The sequence below is a fragment of the Puntigrus tetrazona genome, unplaced genomic scaffold (genome assembly GCF_018831695.1).
Source record: "Puntigrus tetrazona isolate hp1 unplaced genomic scaffold, ASM1883169v1 S000000002, whole genome shotgun sequence".
Lineage (NCBI taxonomy): Eukaryota > Metazoa > Chordata > Actinopteri > Cypriniformes > Cyprinidae > Puntigrus > Puntigrus tetrazona.
Genome location: NW_025047682.1, coordinates 616,351 through 641,830, shown reverse-complemented (window position 1 = coordinate 641,830; position 25,480 = coordinate 616,351). Strand labels below are relative to the sequence as shown.

At 37.8% G+C, this 25,480-nt stretch overlaps 1 protein-coding gene across 2 annotated transcripts in view; it reads right to left on the bottom strand.

The window, feature by feature from the left end:
• The window catches only part of msi2a (musashi RNA-binding protein 2a), a 115,339-nt gene that overhangs the window by 73,687 nt on the left and 16,172 nt on the right, over positions 1–25,480 (bottom strand). For both annotated transcript variants that reach the window (XM_043229343.1, XM_043229344.1), the window contains exon 6: positions 7,170–7,262. In XM_043229343.1, the coding sequence (XP_043085278.1) occupies positions 7,170–7,262 (93 nt within the window). The remainder of the gene's footprint in view (positions 1–7,169; positions 7,263–25,480) is intronic.

The window sequence follows — 25,480 nt, the reverse complement described above, 5'->3', positions numbered from 1 at the left end:
ATCATTCATTGGCTCTGGGTACTGCTGGCAGCGATCAGCAGACTTGTCACTAAAGTGTGTGTATGATTGACTTCAGGCACATTTACTGAAGATCAGTAAACACAATCCAGAGAACAGAGAAAAACACAATGCCCTCCAAAAGAAAAACTATTAAAACAACAGCTAATTAAGACAGAGCACAGACACCACTCAGAATCACATTTTGCACACACTAATGTGAAGTAATAAAGTAAAATAAAAAGAATATACAATAAGAGCATAAATTATGCATAAGATTACAGCAGGGTATGTGAATAAATCCATTAACAATGCATATCAATAAATGTAGAGCAAATTCTATAGATAAAACATTGAATGTATCCAAAATGAAAAAAAAAAAAATGGTTTAGCAAAAAGACATTGTGATTATTCTGCCAGATCCTCCGAACACACGTGCAAACTAAGCATAAATAAAATTATTTTAAATAAAACCTGCTGTCAGGGATGTCTCCAAAATGAGGCATGTCGGATTTAACAAACTTCTACAGAAGTAGCTTTTTTTTTTGTCTTAAAAATTTCATCCTCAAAATATCGCTATATTAGATAGAAACACACAGTTTAAGTGGAGAAGATGTTCTTTAAAGGTCACATGAGCACTTAGGCAGCAAGAATAGTCAGAATCCATCTCCTTGTTTCACTCTTTTGCCACCGTACCTTCAGGTCGAAGACAATCTAGAAGCTTCCCACCTTCTTAACACACACACACACACACACACACACACACACACACACACACACACACACACACACACACACACACTCCTGTCAGTGTGATCAACTGTATGACTGACGATTTGAAGCGCAGAACAGAAAGCTGAAAATTACTGAAATGATCCAATTGTGTTTGACGTTAACACTTCAGGAGAAGAGAACAGAACAAAATAAAGGGGGAGGGGGGGTGACTAATAATAATAGTAAAATGATTTTAAGCATGTCGAAGGAGCCTGTAGTTAATTTTTTACCACTGAACTAAAGACCCAGATTGTGTGAACAGCTGTTACAGCACAAAAACCGTGTAAAGAAGAGCTAATTAAAGACGTGTTGAAACTTGCCTTCTCTGTCTTTTTAAATAAAGAAGTAAGCAATGATGAAAATGTTCATATAGCATGATTTTCACATTTTTAACCGATTAAAGACATAAATTGTTAAAAGCACAGAGAATCATTTCTTTGCATGTACAGAAACTTGTTGTTGGACAGGTACACGTGCACAAGCAGTCTTCTCTGCCACTTGCAGGGATCAGGGTCATTAGAACCAAAAGCCAATGAGCAAAGTGGAAATACACGGGCATACTGTAGCCGTTTAAAGCCACATACAGGGTCAAATCTCCCTCGTTAAGTCAGCCTCATTTCATTTTTCATCTATGATATAACTACAGAAGGAACTAGAGAGATACTGAAGTGATGAAATTCTCTTTTCTGAAATTTCTAACCAAGCCTGATATATTTATATTTTAAGAGGGTTTGTGTAAGGAAATGGACATGAGAGGTCAGTAATCAGCAAAATGCTGCAAAAAATCTGAGCTGAGAAGAGTCCGTTTACAACAGAACAGGAAGGTGATATGGAGAAAGAGTGAACTGTTACTTACATAAAGCATGTGCAAAATCATTTAATCCGAATAGAAAATAAAAACAGATAAATAACACATCTTAGTGTGGGTTTAGGTTATGAGTAGAGAGAGTTATGAATTCTTTCCTCAGATTGCCTTTAGCTGAGCTGCATTAGAGGGTCAGAGGTCACCGCAGACACAGAAATGAAACCTCACCCACAAAATTCACTATAATTAAAACCTTTCCAGAGTCACAGGGCCACAGACATATTGAAGCTATCTGAAATGTCTCCCTAGGCAGAAGATCCCATGAGAGAGTGTGTTGCATCTGCAGATTGTCCATGATTAATTTGATCATAACATTTGAGGTCACTAAGATTTTTAAAAATTTAATAGTTCATCAAGAATGCTTTAAATTAATCAAGTTACAGTAAAAACATCTATTGTATTAAGTTTTAGATAAAAGAAAATATCAAAATCAACCATCAAGTAGCATAACTGTATGCAGTCAAAATGATTAATTATTCATGTCAAAAATCATTAGGATGTTAAATAAAACATAATGCTCCATAAGGATATTCTTTAAATTTACTTGTATAAATATATCAAAATATATTTTTGATTAGTATTATGCAATGCTAAGTAATTATTATTTTTTCCATCAATGGGAAGTTTATTTATTCAGTTTTCAGATTATGTATAAATAAAAAAAAATACCCTTGTGACTGGTTTTCTGGTCCAGGGTCACATTATAATTTTAAACATATTAAAATGGTAAAAAATAAATAAATAAATAAATAAATAAATGTTTTTATTGTATTTTGATCAAATAAATTCAGCCTTGTAAGCATGAGAGACTTCTCTCAAAAACTTTTTAAAAACATCTGAAAGGCACCAAACTTCTGAATGCTAGAGTAATTCACACAAAAAGCCCTGTCATAACACTACCCTCTTGTCATTTAGAACCCCTTCTTTCTTCTGTGATACACAAAAGGAGATGATCAGTAAATTACAACTTCAACATCAGTATGATCTTCAAACAAAGCTATTGTACATCTTCAGAAGAATATAAAGCACAAGTCGTATTGGCTACTTTTTATGATGATTTTTGGAGTTCGGCCTCTGGACACTGTGATGTGTGTCAAAATGTAGCTATTTGTGCTCCACGGAATAAAAGAAAATCATTTTCTTTCTTCTGGAACAACAGGGGTGAGTAAACAATGGCAGGACTTTCATTTATGGGTGATTTAATCCTTTAATTTCTCTGTTCATCAGAGACGTTCGCATAGCAGGAGACAAATGAAGCATGAATGAATGAAAAAATATGAGGTTACATAAGGCCAGATGCCATTTCTGAGCCGCGTTTGTGTGCATGTGAGGTCCTTCTCGGCCTGAATTGCCTGATATTACAAGAAAGGGCTTTGTTTACTCAGGATATTTACGCAAAAAGCTTACACATACAAACACCAAAGCACACACAAGTGTGTTTGTTCAAGTGTGGGAAATAAGAGGCTTTAGACAAAAATCCTCCTAATCTGGAGCAAGATGTTAATTCATCCACTCTGGCTTAACACTCTCTTTCCTGACAAACACACACACACACACACACACACACACACACACAGGACAGAGGAAGAGGAAAAACAAGGACATAACTCTTTGTCTTTTAAGAGGACAGCCTGTGGGTGAAGTCGTCTCAGGAGAGGTTCTGAGTTTATGTACCGAAGTACGTGAGCGATCAAACCGTAAAAGGTAGAGGGGAAAAAAATTCCGCGTACTCAGCACATACTCGCTCTGAGAGACTCAAAATGAAGCCAATTAGATTTCAGTTCTGTCAGAGCTGTTCAGACTGCCAGAGTTCATATTCCAAAGACATAAAAACACTAAACTTTGCAAGTTAGAGTTAAGTCATAATAAGGCGGAAGTGGATTAGAGCAGGTTAAAAGAATATTATAGGTTGTTAAATACACACTAAAGTCTATCCGCAGCAAAATGTCTAGTCAAGCAGAATAATTCTGACTCAAAAATTTAAGACATAGCAAAACAGTTTGTAAATTCAATTCAGTGTTTCAGAGTTTTATAATCAACCAGAAATATTTTCACACTTCTCATTATAACATATGTGTCTCTGACATTGTGTAAGAGGTTGCACGGGTTGATTGTTCACCTCAAGCAATAGCTAGCAATGTGGCTAACAACAAATAGTGTACATTTGGATTTCATAAGACTTTGTTAAAAAAAAAAACACCTAAAGCACAAAAAGCAGATCTTTTTTTCTTCCCAGAAGCACCGATAAGGGCGCAAGACAATTCATGACACTTAAAAATCACTGCTCTTTCAGTTGAGGAGCTGCTGCCAATCACAACATTTCTCTAAAAACACATGGGCCAGACAGATAATGCTGGGTACCGTGGGAGCACTGGCCTGTTTCAGGATCAGTATCAGATCCAGCATGAGATCCCCACACAGACATACTCCATTTACAGTGGGATGAAGCCTAAATATCGCACAAACATCTGTCTAACACTGCAGTTTTGGGTGTATTTCTGTAGTCCTTGTGGACACACAGGCATCCAAGTGATTAGCTCCTCTAAATGTCAGAGAGGGGGACATCATCTCATGCCTGTCTGCAAACCCTGTCACATGAAGAGCCAGGAGACTTCAGACTGTCCATATGAACAACTATCTTATTTTTTATTTTCTTTTATGCTCACTAAGGGGGCATTAAAAAAAATAAATAAATCAAACATACAGTAAAAGCAGTATGATACTTTAGTACAATTTAAAATATCTCTATTTTAATATTTTTCAAATGTTATTTATTAAAGTTGAATAAATGCTTAGATTTTGTGGACAATTAGATTTTTAGATCCAATTAGAACTCTTTGAAGAATAGACTTTTTTTTTGGAAAAACTGTATGTCCCTTTTGATTCATTGTATGCACCCTTGATGAATATAATTATTTATTTCCACAAACTTTTGAATGCTATACTAAGGCCTGTCTATATTAAATAATAAGCAGCTCAGAGGAAAGAATTCTCATACTCATAATATTTACACAAAAAAAAAAAAAAAAAAATCAAGCAAACTTATGAGCGCACTCATTCACGCTCACACTCATCAACACTTATTAATGAAAATAAGTGGCTCTTTCTTTTCAAGGGAAAATGATTTTATTATAACTACACATTTGCACTTACTCTAGGCAAATGTATGTCTAACATATACAAACACAAACACAGAAAGTAGATGTGGTATTATATGGGCCACAAAATGTATGAAAGTTATGAAAATGTGCACCTGTAACTAAATCAGACAGCTGATTTCAGTGTAACATTAATATGAAAAATACAAATGTCCAAAAGAATCAGGACATCCTTGCAAATTCCTTTTTAGACCTTAAACTGAAGACAAAAAAACATGTCAGAAGTGAATTCTGCATGTAGAGCCTGCATTTTGGCATTTTTAAAAGTAGTCTGCGAGTCATTTTGTGGTAGCTGGGGCAGTGAACATCTGCTAATGGTCATTAAATCCATTTGGCTCAAGTTATTATGCATTCATGTCACTAAATGAAGCAATACACTCAGACGCCACACAAACGGAAACAGTCATCTGCCTTTTTTTTTAATTACCGGCCTGCTATTTAGAAAATCTCAATGCACACTAAACATCTGCCATGATATTAGAAACACATTTCCTGTCTCTGACCCCACCATCGTTGTATCCTCTGAAAACAATTGTCTGTTTCCTCTGAACGGAAGAACGCAAGCACCCTGAGGTGGCAGCAGTCTCTCTCTCGCTCGTGTCTGTGGAGGGAGTCGTTCTGAGCGATGGCCAGCTGTGTCTCTGTGTGATGTTTAGAGCTGCACTTAAGTGAACTCTCTAGTACACACTTGTGTTTTCTTCCATGTCTAAGCACATACCTGTGTGAAGTATATCAGTGTTTGTGCTTAACGCTGCTGCTCCGCTACTATCCCTTCATTGCAATGGACAACCAGCATTAAAACTAAAAAATGAAGGCTAATTTTCAGAACAGACAGAATAGATTTAAAGAGTCTATATAGAGAATTCAGAAACCCCGGTTATTACACCTTTGGCTGATAATTTCACTACAACTGACAGCTGATTTACTCACACTCACATAACATGCTAGTGTTGAATATGTTTTACAAACATCTTTTTACTTCACAAAATGTTAATTAGGCTAGAGTTATGTGGATTAATTATTGTGATGTTTTTATCAGCTCTATGGCCTATTCTGATGGCACCCATTTACTGCAATTTTTTTTTTTTTACACAGAATCCAGAAAAACCTTAACAGAAAATACATTTTTTAAACTGTATTTAAAGAAAGATCCTTAAGAGGCTATAAAGAGCAGAAGTCAAAAATTCATACTGTGGTTCACTCTGGTGTCGTTTGTTTAGCCAACGAAATACTGAAAACTTCTCTCCGCAGAGTTTTCCCTGAAAGAGAAGAAAACTGTGAAATCAACACCTGTTTCCTCCTTTCGGCACTTAACCAACTGCCACAACTACCCAAAACACACACGCACAAAATCAGGCACATACTCAAATTCACCCTGAGCACTGAAGCGCATAAACCACATCCATACAGAGACAACTGAACTTAAACACACACACACGCGCGCATGCAATGGCATTTAAGTCCACTAAGAAATTCCAAACATGTCCAGCTGAGACATGTGAACTGTCTGACCACTGTCTCTCTCTCTCTCAAGCCTAAAAGACTGGCTCCCATCTATGGGAGTCTCAGTGCTGCACAGATACACCAAGATAATAGCAGCGTACAGTGGATGGCCAGTTTATTTAATAAATATACAAATCCACCTAAGAAAGGAAGCCTGAAAAAGAGCTTTTTCCCAGCCTTTGGGAAAGGGAGATAGAGCTGAAAGAAAAGAAAGAGAGGGGCTCTGATTTCAGATGACATATTCAATCACACTGATTTGTTTGTGCTCTTAAAATCTTCCACAAGAAGCTAAGAAGAGGAGCCACGAGAAGCTAAAAAAGCTTGTCTCATATAATCAAGTCAATCAAGTCCTGCTCAGCCATGATGATTGCGGCCGTCGAGGTGAATACTTACACTTCGATTCATTTTTATTTATACAAGCAGACAGGTAATAGTAATAGCCGGCAGTCTTTCATTCAGAGTTGAAATTTCCATAACTATGGCAACAAAAGCCATAGAAAAATACAGTACAACTCCACCCTTACGTCTAAACAACAATCTAACAGCGTTCACAATTCCAAACTCCACCCCCAACTTCACTCATCCCAGCCACACCCTTTATAGCCCCACCCCCAGGCAGGTGCTAATCAGTGTCTGTAAATGTTTGGATATAAATACTTCATTCACTCTGTAAGTTTGAACAACACTGAAAACCCCACCAACAGTTTCCTGAATCAACCACAACGCCTTCACACACCTGTGCCCTTATTTCCAGCACTGCACTGTAACGAATACATCCGGAGCAGACACGAGCGAGTCCATGTTCACCTAGGCATGGAAATCTGAAGACGTTTATGCCGGAATATCGGTAGGCAGTGATGTTCTGATCTTACCTTTCCGAACTGTTCAAAATACTGTTTCACATCTTCAACGACTGTGCTTGCTGATAATCCACCCACAAATATTTTCTTTGTTCTTGTGACCATCTGATGAGAAAGAGAGAAATGGTAGAGAGGAAAAACATGAGCAAACCAAAAAAACATTCAGACAAAGATTACTGACACTGATATATTTAGATATGACGTACATTAGTTTGTTTAAATATGGGGGAAAATTAAATACAGAGGAGGAGAAAAGACAAATAATTTATTTACCTACATTTCAGTAACAAACATTAAGATTTCTGAAATACCAAGGAATAGATCAAGAAATAAACCAGTTTTTTTTTTACCAGATGGTGAGAATGAGGAAAAAAATTTAATACAGTATACATATATATATATATATATATATATATATATATATATATATATATATATATATATATATATATATATATATATATATATATATATACATACATACATACACACACACACACACACACACACACACACACACACACACACACACACTTCAGCTTCTGTGGCTATTTTCATGGCAAGAAATATTATCTGTAAGTGACCAGAGTGAAAAAAAAATGACTGCAGCAAAAACATACTGAAAGAACAGCCCTCTATTTTACAAATATGTATACTGTAAAATGCAGTGCAGAATATAATGCCAACAAAAGTCCAACTGTCATTTTACACAGATTCGCAAGACAAAATACTTGTCAAAAAGACAAAACTTTATATTCTGTGCTTTTAACTATCACATCAGCTTGATTTGAGGCCTTTTCTCAATATACTTCAATGTTTCAAGGTCAAGTGGAGGTCAAAGGTCTGACCTCAGGATGACATTTGTTTCTGAAGATCATTTTCCTCTGGAATCAGCGGTGTGCTTCTTTTAAAGCTTTCATACAATCTCTCCAGATGCACCATCCCAAGATTTCACAGCTAATAATACCGTTACAAATCACTTTTCACTGATTCCACACACGTGTTTGGCACCATTAGCACAGTCTTCCATTCAGTTAAACCTCTGACATGCTTACTTCTGCTCTGACACACATCCAGATGCTTTTCAGCTCCAGTCACACTTAAAAACAATCAGAAACAGAAAAAAATCCTTCCTTTTACCCTCAAAACTCAATTAAGGGATAGAGGGAAGGAGCAAGGCATTAAAACCTTGATTAATTCCCGAGCCGGGTAAGCACAAAAGATTTCTACAGCACACAAGGAGAAGTGACAGGAGGATGAGCTAAAGTGCACCCGAAGAGAGAAAGATCTAAATCTAAACACATGCACCTTTAGGAAATTTAATAGGCAAATAAAAAGTGCATTAAAGTCACTGAAATAAATTACATCATTTGTATTGCTGCAAAAACAGTAATTTTATTAAATATTATTACACATTAAAATAACTGCGGTTGTTAATGTAGTCTTCAATGTCACACGATTCTTCAGTTATTATCAATTATTACTGGTGTTCACTTAATAATAATGTGTTTCACTTTTGAATGGTTGTGAACTATGGATTACACAAAAATATAAAGCAGAAAATCTTAGAACATGGTTAGAAAATGGTTCTTAAACAAAGGCAGCACATTGGAATGATTTCTGAAGGATCGTGTGAAAATAAGCAGCAGAAAACGGCTCTTAAAAAAAGCATATTAATAATATTTTACAATACTATCGTTTTATAGTATGTTACTATTATTTTTATCAGAATCTATATAATGTTTAATTATTCCAATTTTCTGAACAGCAGTATCAGCCATAAATGTTTGTTTTATTTGCAGTCCCATCTGGTGACTCTAGTAAAAAGGAATGACACGCTACTAAATACTTCATAAATCTGTGTATTCTGTCATTAAATGTGCAGTAACGACACCCTCCAGCCAACACGCCAATCAAGAGTGAAGATGATGTTGAAAGTTCAAGCAGATACGTGACTGTCTATCCACCTGTCTATTTGCATCAGCACCAGCAGCTTGTATTTGACACTCATTCAGGATGCAAATCAGTCCGGTGGCTGGAGACCAGAGCCTAAAACAAGAGCACATCCACCCGGGGTTATCAGGGTTGTTCAGCCTGGATATTTACCAGCATCCCGGTTCTTATCAGCTCAGATCTAGCTAATGGAAACAGCAGCTGGCCCTGTTCCTGCACTACCAGCAGCAGTTTCATCTGCTTCCTGTGACACCTCGGCTCTATGCAAGAGGCGTTTCCCTGCCTGCCACCGCTGCTGCCCTGTCTATGGATGCTTAAGTTTTTAGCCGGCTCTTTATGCTCTGTGACAGGCCTGCCCACAGGGCTGATGGGATTTCTACAAGCACTGCAACAACGCAATTACTTTCTCTCCTGCTTTCTCCGTGGTGACAAGCCGACACGACTGCCTAAATCCTCCTGGAGAAGCAAGGGACAGACAGCACGGTAAAAAGACATCGATACAGGAATAAAGTGAGCTTGCATGTTACACAACTTACATTATTCAAAGCAACAAAAAAATAAAAAATAAAAAAAAAGTACAACACGGGTATCACAGTCCATAACCATAAGGCCTTCCAGGCTGAAAGCAGAGCGGTGTTTCTCCCAGGGACGTATAGGTTTAGGTTTGTGCTAATATGATGTAGTGGCTTATTATTTGTGCAGAATCTGCTTTTGTCACTTATTAAAATGAGATCTGAGTTATGAAGATGTATTCCCAGCTCAGCTCAAACAGGCAGGAACACAGACGACGGGCTCCAGGGAGGAGCTGGAGAAGCGGAAGAGACGTGTAACTTTCCCGCCGATCTGCCTGCACACCTGCTGGTGTTTTAGAGCAAAGACGCTGAAGGAGAATTCAACAGCATGAGCGAGGACATGCTCAGACACTGAATGACCTCTCTCTGGTTCCCAAAAGGACACTGTTTCCTCGCTCTCTTTCAGTGCAGCAGTGAGTGTGTTTGAGTGTGTGAGATCTGTTGCAGGGTCACGGCTGTTTCTCAAGGACATTTTTCCAGTGGCTTTTTTCCTGACAGATTTCAAGTGACATTACAGTATACTACGTCAGCATAGTGAAGCGCAGTATTCAAAGAGTCATACGTATTTCTGTAAACAGTCTATTTGCATACAGAATTATTAAAGGTATAGCAGCAAAAACAGGCAGTTTCAGAGGGTCAGAGAAGGCTGAAAGAGCTATTTTTAAAGTTAGTGAATAACAACATATCAGTTAATGGTTCTTTTAATAATAGAGTGTTCAATAGATTATACAATTGCTTAACAAGCAACATACCAATTGCCCAGCTGATAAAACATCTTTAAACCTCATGTTATACGCCTTTTGTCCTTCGATGAAATAAATATTAGATAAGATATTTTTAGAGAAAAAAAAAGTATGTGTGCTTTCTGTCAATGGCTCAAAAAATTACTTTTTTGGATGTTTCTCAGAAGTCAGTTATACAAGAAATGAATAACATGAGTGAGTAAATGACTTCTGGGTGGATTATTCCTTTACAAAGAAAGCTGTCCCGGATCAGCCTGTATGTGTTTTGCTAAATTATAACTTATGGAGCAAAATTAAAACTTTTAACATACTAACCTGAAATTTTAGAACAAAGGTGATAACAATGTGCTTTAACATATGTCAGATTAAAATGGGACATTTGATATTAAAAAAAGAACCAAATCATGAGCTCTCACATCTGAGTTCTGCCAAAGAGCCAGAGCTGAAAACACACTCTTAAGAACCTCTCTATAAGACACACGCACACGGTTCCTCCATGACTCGATTGAGAGCTTCTTTCTCTTTCTCACACACACACACAGTTTTATCCTCCATGGCCCCTGATTTAGTGAATGACAGTATTTGTGGACAGTTGATTACAGTTGTCTGACTTTGGCTTCGTCTCTCAAACAAGGCCACTTGAACCAGAGGGGATCCGTTCAAGCAGAGACCTCTTTCCTGTGAGGAGCTTTTCTTCATCCTGGTTCCAATCAGAGCACTTTCTCCCTCAGCTTTTGTGCCTTCTGTTCATTTTCAAAAAGGAGTGATTAGAATGTGGCCTCAGCCATCAGCGATCCATGCCGGCTCTCACTTTCCCCATGGTGATTACAGGGTGAGAAGTTCACCTGCCCCTGGCACCAGATCAGCACACGCGCACACACATACACACACGTGAAATTTTAACGTATTTGTGGCAATTCAACACATCCTTCCAGTCTAAAGTTAGTGAGAGGCTTCTGCGATAAGGTGTGGACTTGCATTCCTGGATCTGTTCTGGACTGTATATAAGAAGCATTTTCACGAATTAATAGAGGGAAGTAGTGTCCACACAAACAGCTCAGTTAGATTCACTCAGATAACACCCTTTCATCTGAATGGAGAAGGAGACCTGCTCACATTTATGAACCCACCGCTGCCGTCTGCGCACTAGGTGATCTTCATATGCAAAATTAATATCCAGAGGAAATGTGAAAATGCCATATAGAAACACTGAGTGTGTCACTGGTGTCACAGAGCGACAACTCGTGCTATCAGTGACAGCTTAACTAAAAATACGCAGACAGAGACGAAAGAGGGATCTATCAGGATCATTCTTGCAAAATACTTTTTCATTAGGAAGAAAAATTTGATTATTTCATTTATACCTCTAATTGCTTCTTCTAGATAGAAATTAAATTAAATGGGAGGAAATGAAGACTCTTGTTGAAGAGACCTTAGTACTGTCTCAAACGGGCTTTAAGCAGATATTTAATAAAGTTCTTGGTGTTTAACAGCACCTTAAAGGAACGGTTCACCCAAAAATAAAAATTCTGTCATCATTTAGTCCAAACTTGTACGAAATTACGCTAACTCAGAAGAAAGATATTGTTAAAAAAAGTTTGTAACCAGGCTGTTTTGGGTCACTATTGACTTCCATAGTATGTTTTCCCTTCTGTGGAAGTCAATGGTGACACAAAACAGCCTGGTTACAAACTTTTTTCAAAATATCTTTCTTTGTGGTCAGTACTGTGGAAGTACTTGAGGGTGAGTAAATGATGACAGAATTAAAATTTTTGGGGTAAACCATTCCTTTAAAGAACAAGCTCATATCACAGCATGACCCTGTGCTTATACTCTTTCAATGACAGTCCAAGACAAAGACTGCCTGTAAGTCAACAGCACTATTTAAAAAAAAAAAATCAGCAATTAATTTGATCAGATTTACAGTAAAGTATAAGAAATTATAATATTATAATATATTTCTACTTTCAATAAATGCAAATAAAATGCTTCTGGAGCTTCAAATCAGCATCGATGAAAAAAATCTGAAAGATTTTTTATTATTTATTAATGCATTACATTTTTACAGTTTTTTTATACTGTACTGTATAATAATACTACTTAAAATCTCATCTAAACCAAATGTTACTGCATTTGCAGTAAACTGTTTAGTTTGTATTCATTCTGCTCTCTAGACATCAGTATTGGCCATAAAAATGTCCATAACATTAGCCATTACAAAACCTACTTCAAAAACACTGACATTAACAGTTTTGAAAGAACAAAATAGGCTTTGGTAAATCCAGATGGATTTCTCATTGCTTTCAAAGAATAATAATTTCAAGATTATGAATGGCTAGCCTCAGGCAGAATTTAGGCATTTGCGCTTAGGAGATGTTAGAGTTTAACAAAAATGACCTCAACTGTAATGCTGCAGTTTTCTCTCTCTTTGCACCCACTGTCCCGCTGAGTCACCACAGCTGGAGAAAAGAAAGAGAGAGCAAGAACAAGAGCGAAAGAGAGGGAGAGAGAGAGAGAGAGAGAGAGAGAGAGAGAGAGAGAGAGAGAGAGAGAGAGAGACATTTTGCTAGAGCTGTGTAAAGCAAGCTGGCACAGCAGCTTCTCTCCCCTCCTGATGCTGGACTCACAGATGACTAGGCACCAAGCTGGCACTGTCATCCTGCAGCTCTGCCCTGTGCTCTGTAGAGCACCTTCACGGCTGCCGAGTTCAAATCAGCTCTCTCCTGTACTGCAACCCCACACGACTCCTGTAACCTCACCACCACCAGCTTTTAAACAGGGGCCAATGAGCAGACGCACCAAGCCACCTAACCTGCCAGATTGGATCACGAGAACTCAGGTGCTGAATCACATGGAAATGATTCCACAAAAGTTTGTTATGATACTAATGCAATTTGGATACTAGGTACCCAGAAAGGTTAACAAATAGGGTTTCATTTCTTCTGTTTCTGAAACAAACCAGTAATCTTGAAAAACACAAGCACTGGACAAAACTAACAAATGATGAATGATTATCCAAAATAAAAACATAACAAAAAATCATGTATTTTTCAAAATGCCTTTGTATTAAATGCTTATATCTAATGTCTTACATTCAGTTTCAACATTATCGAAAAGTTTATTTTTTGTGCAATAATAAACTACAGGGAAGAAGTTACATTAGCAACATTATTTTCTTTGAAAGATATAAGAATACCAGGCACCTGCCCTTGTAAAGAGCCTTATTTAACTCTAGAACACACATGTACAGCACAGTAACTACTAAAAATACAGTCTGTACTTCTGAACGAGCAAGGTTTCGCTCTAAAATATTCTACAATAGTGAAGTTATCTGCACACTAAACCCATCCCATAACAGCCTTTAACACTCTAAAGCTGTCATTTGCACTTTGTTCTCTCTTAGGCCCTCAAAACGAAGCTGTTCATCTAAGCAGGAAACGCAGCATCTGGTCAGCCTCTGGGGAGTCCGAGCCACTGAGTTGCCCTAACACACACACACACACACACACACACACACACACACACACACACACACACACACACACACACACACACACACACACACACACACAGACTAACCAAATCTCTTCATCTCATTTTCACTGACTCATTCATTTCTCCCCCTCATCTCTCCTCCATTTCTGCTCTTCTCTCTCTATCTTCTGTAATTGCTCCCAGATCTCTCATTTCTCAGCCATGCTCTGCTGCTAAGCTCTTAAAGATTTAGGCACCTCACATAAACCCAATCCTGTCGCACACCTCGACAGAACCACAGGACCTCTCCATCTCTCATCCCTATACTCTTTTTCCCCTTACCCTATAGGTCTGTAAGGCGATTAAAAATGTAGTTCTTGCCAAATGGAGCCCGTGGGCTTGTAAAATTGTTGGTCACTTCAGAGGAAAAACAGCTCTGTGCACTGCGTGTTCTTTTTCGAAGGAATTATGATGTTTTAAAGCAGTACTGTAAAAGAAAATAACCCTTTTAAAACACTCAGAGTCAAGCACCACTCGAGCAGACGTCAGAAACGGGAAACGGTGAGTACCCATCACTGAAATGAAGAACAGTTGATTTATGTAACAAACCAGAATAAGTCAGTTTTACAGTAGAAATGGTTCCACCTATACCAATATGTTGCATGCACCCTTGAATGAGGCTTTATGTTGTGTGTTAAAGAACAACATGAAAAAAGTATGTATCCATGAGTATCCATCAGTCTCTCTGACCGGGTTTGATGCATCATATCTGTACTGGTTAGGGTAGTATGTAGGTACGTAAGCTTCAAAAATTCAGTATAGAGGGAAATACTTCATATGTAACTCAAATTAATGCTTCTTTTTTTACCTTGTGCACATATTGTCATGAGAACTACCTCAAAACTTGAGCACAGCTTAGTCCTATGAATAAGCATTGCTAAATGACACAAAGTGCTAGGTTTTGATTGTGAACTGCACATAGCATTGCAATTACAACCTGTTTAGAGTCTCTGACAGCTTTTGCTGAACACACAACTACTCTGATGTCAATTTTTACAACTAAATGAAATCCTTTTATTACAAAGTCTAGAATGCCAGAATCAAATTCATAAACTGAATAACGCCAAATTAAACTGACGAGAGGCCAAAAAAAAAAAAAAAAAAAAAAAAAAAATCACCAAGTGCTTTATAGAGCGGTTAGTTATAAAGTCAGGAAGAAAACTTTAATACAGTAATACCACACCCTTTCCATATTGATGCTCTCACCCTTTCTGCCACTTCACTGAAAATAAACAAACGTATACATACAACTGTATAGTCCACACTATACATTACCATTTAAAAGTTAAAGTTTATATTAAAAAAAAGCTCCATGCTCACCAAGATTGCATTTATTTTAACAAAAATAGTATAAAACAGTCATAATGTGAAATATTAAATAAAAAAACCATTGTATATTAATATTGTTTATTAATAATTATATCAGAAAGGTCACGTAATGATATGATGAAGTGTAGTTTTCTAAATATATTTAAACCTTTCAAAAGAAAAGTTGTGTTTGTGTTGTGTGAATATATATATATATATATATATATATATATATATATATATATATATATTCTTGTGAAATTTATTTTTTAATTATTTTACAATGCAACTGTTTGCAATATACGGTTATTACTGTAATTGTTGTTATTAATTATATTATCATTTGTTTGGCTTCCTAAAACACCAGTCTGAATGTAATTTCTTAGTTAAGAACATGGGTTTGAGCTCTTAATTATGAACTCTCAAAGTAGATTACATAAAATAATTTAACTTTAAAATGTAAAGAATTCTTTTCCAATTCTCAAATTTTCTTTTTTTTTTCTTTAAATATCACAATAAATATTGTAATCACGGACTCCATACCGCAACATTATCATATTGTGAGATTTTGATATTGTAACATACCTATATTTTAAAATGTAATTTTTTCCTGTGATGGTAAAGCTGAATCTTCAGCTGCTCAAGGAACACTGTTTTCAAACACTAATTATCAATGTTGAATACAGCTGTGCTGCTTAAACCTTTGGTAGAAACGGTGATAAAATGACCCCAAACTTTTAAACAGTAGTGCACATGTACACCTGTGCAGGTAAACATCCATTAGCACATAATGTCACATGTCTACTTCCTGCCCGGCTTATTTGTACTTAGCAGGGCTACACATAACAAACACAAAAAGAAAAAAAATACATTAAACATCTCTCACGCCAAACTAGCCATTATTTCTCATTGCATCTCATAACCAACAGCAGGCAGGTGCTTAGGCAGACATACTTACCACAAAGAAACATGGTTTTATCATATCTGGAGACTCTGTATATATATAATTATTCTAAGAAAACCAGGAAGAGTTTCAAACCCTCAAATCAAAGTCTAAAATAAATGAGAAGAGACAAAAAGAGGAGGGGATCGCTTCCTCTCTCTTTCGCTTCGCTCTCTCTTCATCTCTCCTTCACCGTGCACATCAGAGCAGCCCAGGCCTTCAACAAAACAGGTTCCTGAGTTTATTTACATAAACTTCAAAATACCGCACTGTTTAGGAGGAAACAAAGACAGCAGACATCAAAGTTCGTAAGATCTGGCCAGCGCCTCCACGCTACAGCCACCGCAGGCCTTGAGTAAACCTCCAAAGAGGATGTTTGCTTTATTCCCACCCAACAAACTCTTTTTTTTTTTTTTTTTTTTTTTTTGTCATTCTCCACTGAGAACTAGAACATTAACTGAGAACACTGTGAGAATGTTTCATCGGTACTGGCGGGGAATTTGTCAGTGCACAGAGGTTTTCCAGACCTCCACGCTGACAGAAAGAGCAGGACACATCGTCCTCAGCTTTCCACTTGTTTTCTGAAACCGGGGACAAATACAGGGAAAGGTAAAATGCTGGGAAAATACTGAATAAATGTCCTCATTCAGATTTTAAAAACACTGGATGGCTTCTGAAGTTTTTCAGAAGTTCTGGAAACTAAAAATTCTTGTCTAAAAGACAACAGATAATTGTTGGAAAAAAAAACACGATTCCAACTATATTGTTGCTTTGTATTATTGTTAGTTGTAATGTGGACTTTCATCATATTTATATCCTGTTGCACCATAAAGTCTCACATTACCAACATTAAATGCATTGTGAACGTTTTTTTATTTTGATTTAAACGCTAAACTTGGAGAAGGGTTGTAGGGAGAGCAGGACACGGCAAGGGGAAATTGAGATCAAGGCCTTTTGTCCCCGTTCATGCATGTCATCTCTCTCTGAAGACCTCCAGTGTGCAGGCAGCAGGGTGGATGCCAGCAGAATGAGCTGCATCCGTGCATGCCTGCGGACCGCTGTTTCTGGGCTCTGCTCTGGAGGGATTTCAGCTGACAGCTGTTATTAATAAACGAGTGCTGGAGGTCAGTTCATTCCTCCGCCTCCTCTCCACCTGACTCCAGCACAGCTACACGTCCAGCATCTCACCAGCTGCTCTAAGCACCTCTGCAGGAGCCATGGACACAGAAATGGTCTTTAATCAACAGCTACACTGACTGGCCATGTGGTAAATACAACCTACATTATCAGGTAAAATGTTATAAATATAGTATAATTTATTATAACATAATATGTGTGTGTGCGTTTTACTTTGTACTGATTTAATTGTTTAATTAATTATTAATATTATTATTAATTATTATTAATTTATTTAATTTTTAAAAAATGATTTATTGATTTAATGCTCTTTATCTCTCCTGCGCTCCTGTGTAAGTGAGCACAATTCTCCCACAGAGGCTACGCATTTATACTTCCTGTTTAATTAAAGTGGTAAACATCAGGTCAAGCTTCAGGAACGCTTGCTTCTGCTTTCTACTCGTATCCCTTATAGCCTAGTCTGTTCTGAGATCACAGAGCAGCTGTTCTGTATACATTTCGCCACTCATCCTCGCTAAACTCTACCGCACTCATGCCACAGAGTCGGCTGTGGCTAATCTCATCCAGGGAATCCTCAAAACAAATTTCCTGCACACAGATTAAAGCAGTTGTCCTCTCACTTGAGGCCTCTGTGCTTCTACCTGTAAACGGACTCCAGAAAATCCCATTCATCATTAATGTGTGAAAATATATATTCAGGAGAGAGCGTCAAACTGTCCCCTGAGGAACTGTGACCAAGCTGAACCTTAAACATATGATGTCTGATGTGTCTAGAGCTTAAATGTGCAGTAACACTCTCATATCTGCCTGAAGATGATCAAGCTTACTCAGTCTCGCACACATCCACATCTTGCCTAAAAAGAGAGTGATTGAGCCTATAGTGCCTTGGGCTCTAAATTAGACTCGCGTAAAGAGTTTCCACTGGAATAACAGAGTGATTTTACTGCAGTTTTCAAGAGCCAGCACTCATCAGAATAAGACACACACTCTTCTTTCTCTAGCATTTTCTCCTTCTCTGGTCTTGATGTTCAGCATTTTACTCTTCTCAGTATTAAAAGGGGTCATCTTAAGGGAATCAGATTTTTGACAATAAAATAGCAATGAAATCTGCTGTAAATTTAAGAACTTCTCCCCAGTCCAAATTAGGAATTTATTCAAAATTAAAATTAAAATTTACAAATTAGTAGGACAGATGCTTGTTTGCTTAATAGGATTTCAGGCCTAAACTTGCTTTCACCTTTTTCTTGTGTTCATTTAACAGACTGGAAGGTCACAGTTTTTTTTTTTTGTTTTATTTTTTTAAGAAAGAGCTTTATTTCACATAAACCTTCTCTCTCTCTCTCTCTCTTCCAAACCTAAAGATCGTCCAGACCCAGTTAAAAATAACACAAACACAAACAGCAGGCAAAGTCATCATCGCCCAAACCTAACCTGCCTTATGCCACAAATAATCACACTTCCAGGTTTATAAAACAGAGCCTCCAGACACGCACGCATTCAGGTCTCCATTCAGTTGACTGTGTCCTGTGTTGACACTCAGTATAACAGTCAGCAACCACAGTTGTACCATCCACCTGCATCTGCTGTCAGCCCATCAAACACACATTGAGAGAACAGTCAAGCCCATGTGCTGTCAATCACATCCCCTTAGGCTGAGGTGCTATTGTGGCAATACAGTGAACATATAATAATGGCATCAGGCAGAGACATAATTAGGATGAAAATGATGGGATTTACACATAATCGGCTAGCATTTACTCATGCATATGCACAACTGACATGCTATTTTTTGTGCAACAAAATTAAGAAGTAAAATAAAAAAACAGGCTACTGATGGCAGCATCTGTACAAGAATAATCATCTCTCTTGACCGACAAAAGTCCTTTCCTATTAAAAAAGGGCCATATAGATACATTAGTTATCTATTCTGATCCAAAACTTAGTGAGCTGTTTACTGTTAGAGTACATTAGGGCATTGTTTGGAGACAGACAAAACCATTTTTTTTTAATGACACTTCTTGGTAATTCTACAAGAATAGACAACTCAACAGCACAATAATAACAACAAAGAAGAACAATACTGCTGGAATACCTTTCAGACTCTTTTTTTTTTTTTTTTTTTTTTTTTTTAACCTATATGATGATTTTTCTGCTAATCCAATCAGGATCCACCAGACTTAAAAGAGCGTGAGCATTTAAACTGATAAAACAAATGTAATTTCAGAACATGCTGCCTTCTATTACACAACTTTTTTCTGCCTGTCTACATGGAGTATAATATGACTTGTAGTTATTTTTAATATTATTTTTAAAATTGGTCTTGATGTTTTCAAATTGCTCCTGATTCAAAAGGTAGCCTGTAACAATGTTTCATTTTGATGAACATCAAATGGTAGCACTGAATGCTTATTACATGAAAAAAGGAGTTTTAAAAAGGAGTTTTTATCTACTGAAAATGTTTTGTCAGCCAAACAACATTACAATCCACTGAACACACTTGAAGCCCTTACAACCTAATTTTTACTTGTCAAAAATGAATACTGCATGGTACTACCTTAACTGAGGTCAAATGTTATAAATTAAGAATCCTCCTTGTACTATTTGTGTAGTTGCTACTACCTATGAAAAACATTCTAATTCAGTTATTTATGAGGTTCTATTTCAGTTTTGATGCTGCTTTAGAAGGCAGCTGTCTATGTAGGCAGGAGACAGAAAGGCAGCTCATTAGGTTTTGGAACAGAGCTATGGTCTAGAATTAGAGAACGATAATGAGGGTTAACTGCTTATGACCACGATGCTATGATTTTATTCTGGGACACAGTCACACATCTTCATGTAAAAGAGGAGTGTAGTCCTGGGTTGAGAGGAGACAAATGATTTCTCACTCAAACACACACACACACACACACAATCAGCTGGTGCGTCACACTGTGTAAGTAAAAAAAAAAAAAAAAAAAAAAAAAAAATATTTTTAATAATAATAATAAATAATATAATTAACTGGGCCATTTAAAACCACTCTGCCCCACACAGCTAATTACCCCAGTCGACTTCTGCCCTCGCTTTCCCATTGTGCCCCAGAATAGCAGTGGATTCAATGATCTTAGTGGCTGCAATGTGGATCGACGTCACGCAAGAGCTCTTGTGTGCTATTCTCATTGCTGGCCCAGGAGAACGACAGATTGAACACAGCTACCTGAACAGCTTGAATGCACGCAAATTCTCTGCCACTTTCTGATTCGACATCTCACAGATAAAGTGATTCTGCCCTCACAGGGCAACCAGCAGTGAACATAAGACATTTCTGTACCTATTAAAAGTGGTCTGCGCAAATAGCCACCTTGTTCAGGTGACATAAGGTGGATATAAAAATCAGAGCATCAGTGACCCTAAATACAGTAAAGCAAAGAAAGCATCTCTTCTAATGGGCCTCAATGGAGTGAGGTTTTTCCTGCAAATGACGCCGACTGAATCATTCCAGCCCCTCTGAGTCAAATATACACAATGAGTTAAAAATAGAGATCCTCACTTCCTGCTCCCATTAGCTCTGTCTTAGAATAGAAGCCCCACGTTTATAGAAACGCCAACACAAAGGAGAAAGACAAAAATGATGAAAGTGTTCAGTTTGGGCTGAAACTAGAGAGCAGCAAACACATGATTTTAAAATATCGTATGAAAACCTGCAATCATAACTACTGAACAGGCATAAAGTACACAACTTCAATTTTAGAGTCATTTCAGTCATAACACGACTAGACAAGACTAAAAACAGTCCCTCTTGCCTGTAGGTCACCCTTTGGAAAGGGAAACCATTAGTCAGAGCTGCATGAACTGAATATAAAAGGTCAACGTCAGGTCACAGGGACACAGTCTGGAAGGTCGGTAACTGGCTGTAATTACATTGATCTGGTTAGGGATTTTTGTATGAGACAGACTACCCCACCTAAAGAGATAGAAAGTGAAAGCTCAACGATGTTTAAAAAAATAATAAAATTAAAATCTCATGACGGGAGAGTGAACGTGAACAACCTGGGAAAAAAGATGGCTGGATGACCTCTGCCCTCTCCGGCGGCCACTGAAAAAACCGGCCCCGGCCGGCCCGTCAGAACAAGCATCTGGATCACAGTGCCGGTCTAATCAGAACTGATGAATGTGGGTCGGCTTTAATCTTGCCGTGTTGAACTGATTGGAAGGCAGACTCTGCTTTGAAGTGGAGAATTCCATTAGCTTCCGGCGCTCTGATCCGACCAGTCCGGGAAAGCCATCGCACACACATACACACACACACACTCACTCTTTTCCACCACCTCACCCCCCCCAAAGGCAACTGTAGAAGCCCATTTCCACTGAAAACAGCGAATATCTTTTTAAAGAGCATCCGTATGAGAGAGATTCTCAGTCTGTCCTAGCCGTCTGGGCAGCGGTGTGGCATCCTAACCAACTTCAAGGGCTCGCCTTCACTTTGATCCAGTCAAATATGACAACTGGCTGTTAAGGGATCACAGACAGAGGAGAAGAACTGAGCAAAGAGCCAGTGAAAAGAAGAAAGCCAGCCACCATATGGGCTGACCACCAACTCTTTCTCCTCACACACAGGCAAACAGTCAGAACCGTCTGCTCCATGCAACAAAACAGACCTTACCTGATGTTACCAGCCACCTATTTTCATTTCTTTGCAAACATTCTCAAAATCTCTTCAAATCCAATTATTTTTACATCCAAATAGCATCTTTATATCCATCAAACACATGTATGTGTATTTGTGAATGAGATGCCATTTTTGTCGAAACAATTCAATAAATGTAAAGGCAGAAGGTTTGCAATTTAATCTGAAGGGGGAAAATTAGGCTGACAAAAAAAATTGCTGCTCTTAATTTCTCTTCTGTATGAAAATACATTACAGTTCAAAAGGTTAGGCTTGGTAAGATCTTACTGACACAAAACTTTGAAATAATAATTCATTTTAAAGTTCCATATCATTTCTTTCATCTGATGATATTAATCAAACTATGTTTTAAATTAAAAAGTGGTATCAAAATTGATTGGTATTAAAATGCTAGAATTTTGACAATCCCAATCATCTACACTTTGAATTTGAAGTTTAAAGCCATAAAAAGGGAAATGCAAAAGGCACTGCAGTTATGGGCCTGTCCTCCAAAAAGAATGAGATGGAGAGAGAAAGAGAAGCATAATCAAACACTTAGATCTTCTCATTGCGTTGCCGTTTGTATTCAAACAGAACGAAGAGCAGCAATCAGACGGTGCAGTCGAGTAAACAAAGCCTGCATCATTTTGTCTTATATTACCACAGGGCAAGCGTTGAAGAGAGAGACGATAAATTAGGACACAAAACTGCAAGGAAAGCAAACCTAAGCGGTCACCTCTGGTGCTACAATCCAGCTGAGAGCCATTTATATTCCCCGACATGATTTTAATTTTAATATTACAGCCAAACAAAACCAAACAGGGTCGGATTATACAGCACTCAACGGAATCTCTCCTTATAGCCCGGAGAGAACTGAAGCTGGCAAACCTCAGGAAAACCGCTTCGGTTTGTTCTTCTTGTTGTTTTAGGGAACTGTCAAGGCTCAAGGGAGAGAGACAGTGCTGAGAGCAGGAGAGAGAGAGACAGACAGCTCTGAAATAAAGAGGGAGAGAGAGTGTGCTGAAGGGCAGGAGAGAGAGAGAGAGAGAGAGAGAGAGAGAGAGAGAGAGAGAGAGAGAGAGAGAGAGAGAGAGAGAGAGAGAGAGAGAGAGAGAGAGAGAGAGAGAGAGAGAGAGAGAGAGAGAGAGAGAGAGAGAGAGAGAGAGAGAGGGGACTGGATTCTAGAATAGAAACAATTTCCTATTGTAGACAGTTATGCTTTGAAAGGCTTCGATGATATAAATGCACAGGTTTTTAATGCTGTTAAAGCACACAAAAATTTAGCATACATGGGTGAATGAGAGAGCTGAGGAGAAACAGACTAGCCTGCAGTCAGGACACAGAGATCGACAGGACTGTGGAAAGAAGAGAGAAAGGAAGTGCTGGGATTGGTAGACAAAGATACAGAACTGAGCTGAGAGAATCAGAAAAGGACAGGGCGGTAGGACTGAGGGCAGCAGAGAGACAGTGCTGAGAGCAAGAGAGAGCGTCAGGACCGACGGCAAGAGAGAGAGAGGGGGTGAGACAGCTAGAAGCATTGTCCTACACTGTGTATTACGGCTGAAGAGAGAGATAAAGCGAGCGAACACAGAAGAGTGCAGCAGGGAGTCTGGCTGCTTTATTGCAAGATATTGGGTCATGCCTCTGTACACATGCGGGAGCGTGTTTGTGAGAGACAGACACATCTGTGTTTCAGCCCCGGCAGTTCCAGCATCTCCGTCAGCCGTGGGCTCTGACTCTAGGCTGCTTTGAATTAGTGGTTCCGTTCTGGTCAGGCTTCTCAATGACAAAATAACTTGTTAAAAGAACATTAGATCCCCGATCCACCACGCAATGAGACAACACTATTAAAATACAGACTGACTGTTTCTCAGGTCACCAAAAAGACAGCAAGCAGCCATAAATTATTAAAGGCAAATATAGCAGTCTGTGTTCGCGGAAACATGCAAAATCAAAGCACTGAAGTCAGAGCCTCGGGTAGAACCAACAAAACTAATACTACCAATTAAACGGCACCCATCAAATTAAACAAAGACCTTCAACTGTCCCTGATTACACAAATGGTGGTCCGACAGATTTCCCAGAGTAATTATCTGTGTTTTATATATATATATAATTGGCAAGTATGAGCAGTAATTCATTAAATCGTTTGATGACATTAAGATTTTAATTGTTGCTTTTCTGTAAATCTGATGTGAGGCTCATGGATTCTAATCAGAAAGAACGAACACTGGTTCACTTTTTTTGTCTAAATAATCTTCATAGTTTATTCCATTGTTTAATGACTTAGAAGAAGATAGGATATTTTTAGAACAAAACCTTCTTTTTTAAAAAAAAAATAAATAAAAAAATTTTAAAAACTGCTATGGAATATGAAACGACATATGGTAATTTGCCACACTGTTGTCATTTGATCTCTCTATTGTTATTTAATTCTGTCCTGTTGCACAGCATCTCTGAGTCAAAATTGCTTAAGGGTATCTTCTCAAAAATGAATCAAGAAGAACTTTAAAATTTTTTGATTACATTACTTGCATAATGTCATCTAAAAAAGTTGCACCTGGAAAGGTTGAGTGGAGCAGTATCCCAAGTAGACTATTATTCAAAAGTTTGGGGTTGGTAAGATTTTTGCTTTTTGAAGAAGTCAATTATGTTTACAAACAGTGCATTTATTGAATCAATACTTATTGTTGAATGATTCAAATATGCTGATTTAGTGCATGTTTTTAAATGTTTAAAACAGCTTGTTTGTGGAAACAGTTTTTAACAAAAGTCTGGAACAGTCTTTACTGTCATTTTTGATCAATTTAATAAAATTTGAATGACCTCAAACATATGAATGGTATTGTATACTGCGTTTGTGACTGGCTTATCCATGCACAAAAATACATCATCCGCACAGTGCATACTACAGAAGTACAGTAGTATGCCATTTCAACAACAGTGAGCGAAAGAAAAAGGAAGGAAAGCTTTAAATTTGAAAGTCAGGCAGTGACAAAGGATGCATTTCTAATTTATATTTCCACAAGAGCTTATCAGAGTCTGGATGGTGGTGGCATCTCCACCATGATTAACCCCTGAGACAGAGAGAGAGAGAGAGAAAGATATGAACGAGTGTGGAGCTGGAGGTTGGACTGACAAGCAGAGACAGACAGTGACAGCAGCAGTAAGACTGACACCCTAAAGAAAGAGAGAGACAGACAAAAGAAAGAAAAAAAATAGTAAGTGAAAACTCAATCACACAGGAGGAGGCACAACACAACGACTGATTCTGTCTTCCAACAGAGACAGAAAAACATAAAATATCAAAATAAACTATGAAAAACAACAGAAATGAGTCTGAAAATGAGGAAACAAAAAGTGGCATCCAAACACTGCGACGACAGAGACTCTTTCAGACACACACACGCATCATCCTGTTTACTGCAGTGCTTGTTTAAAAAGTGCTTATATCTCAAGAGTTTTAGCTGTGAAAGACACAGAAAGAT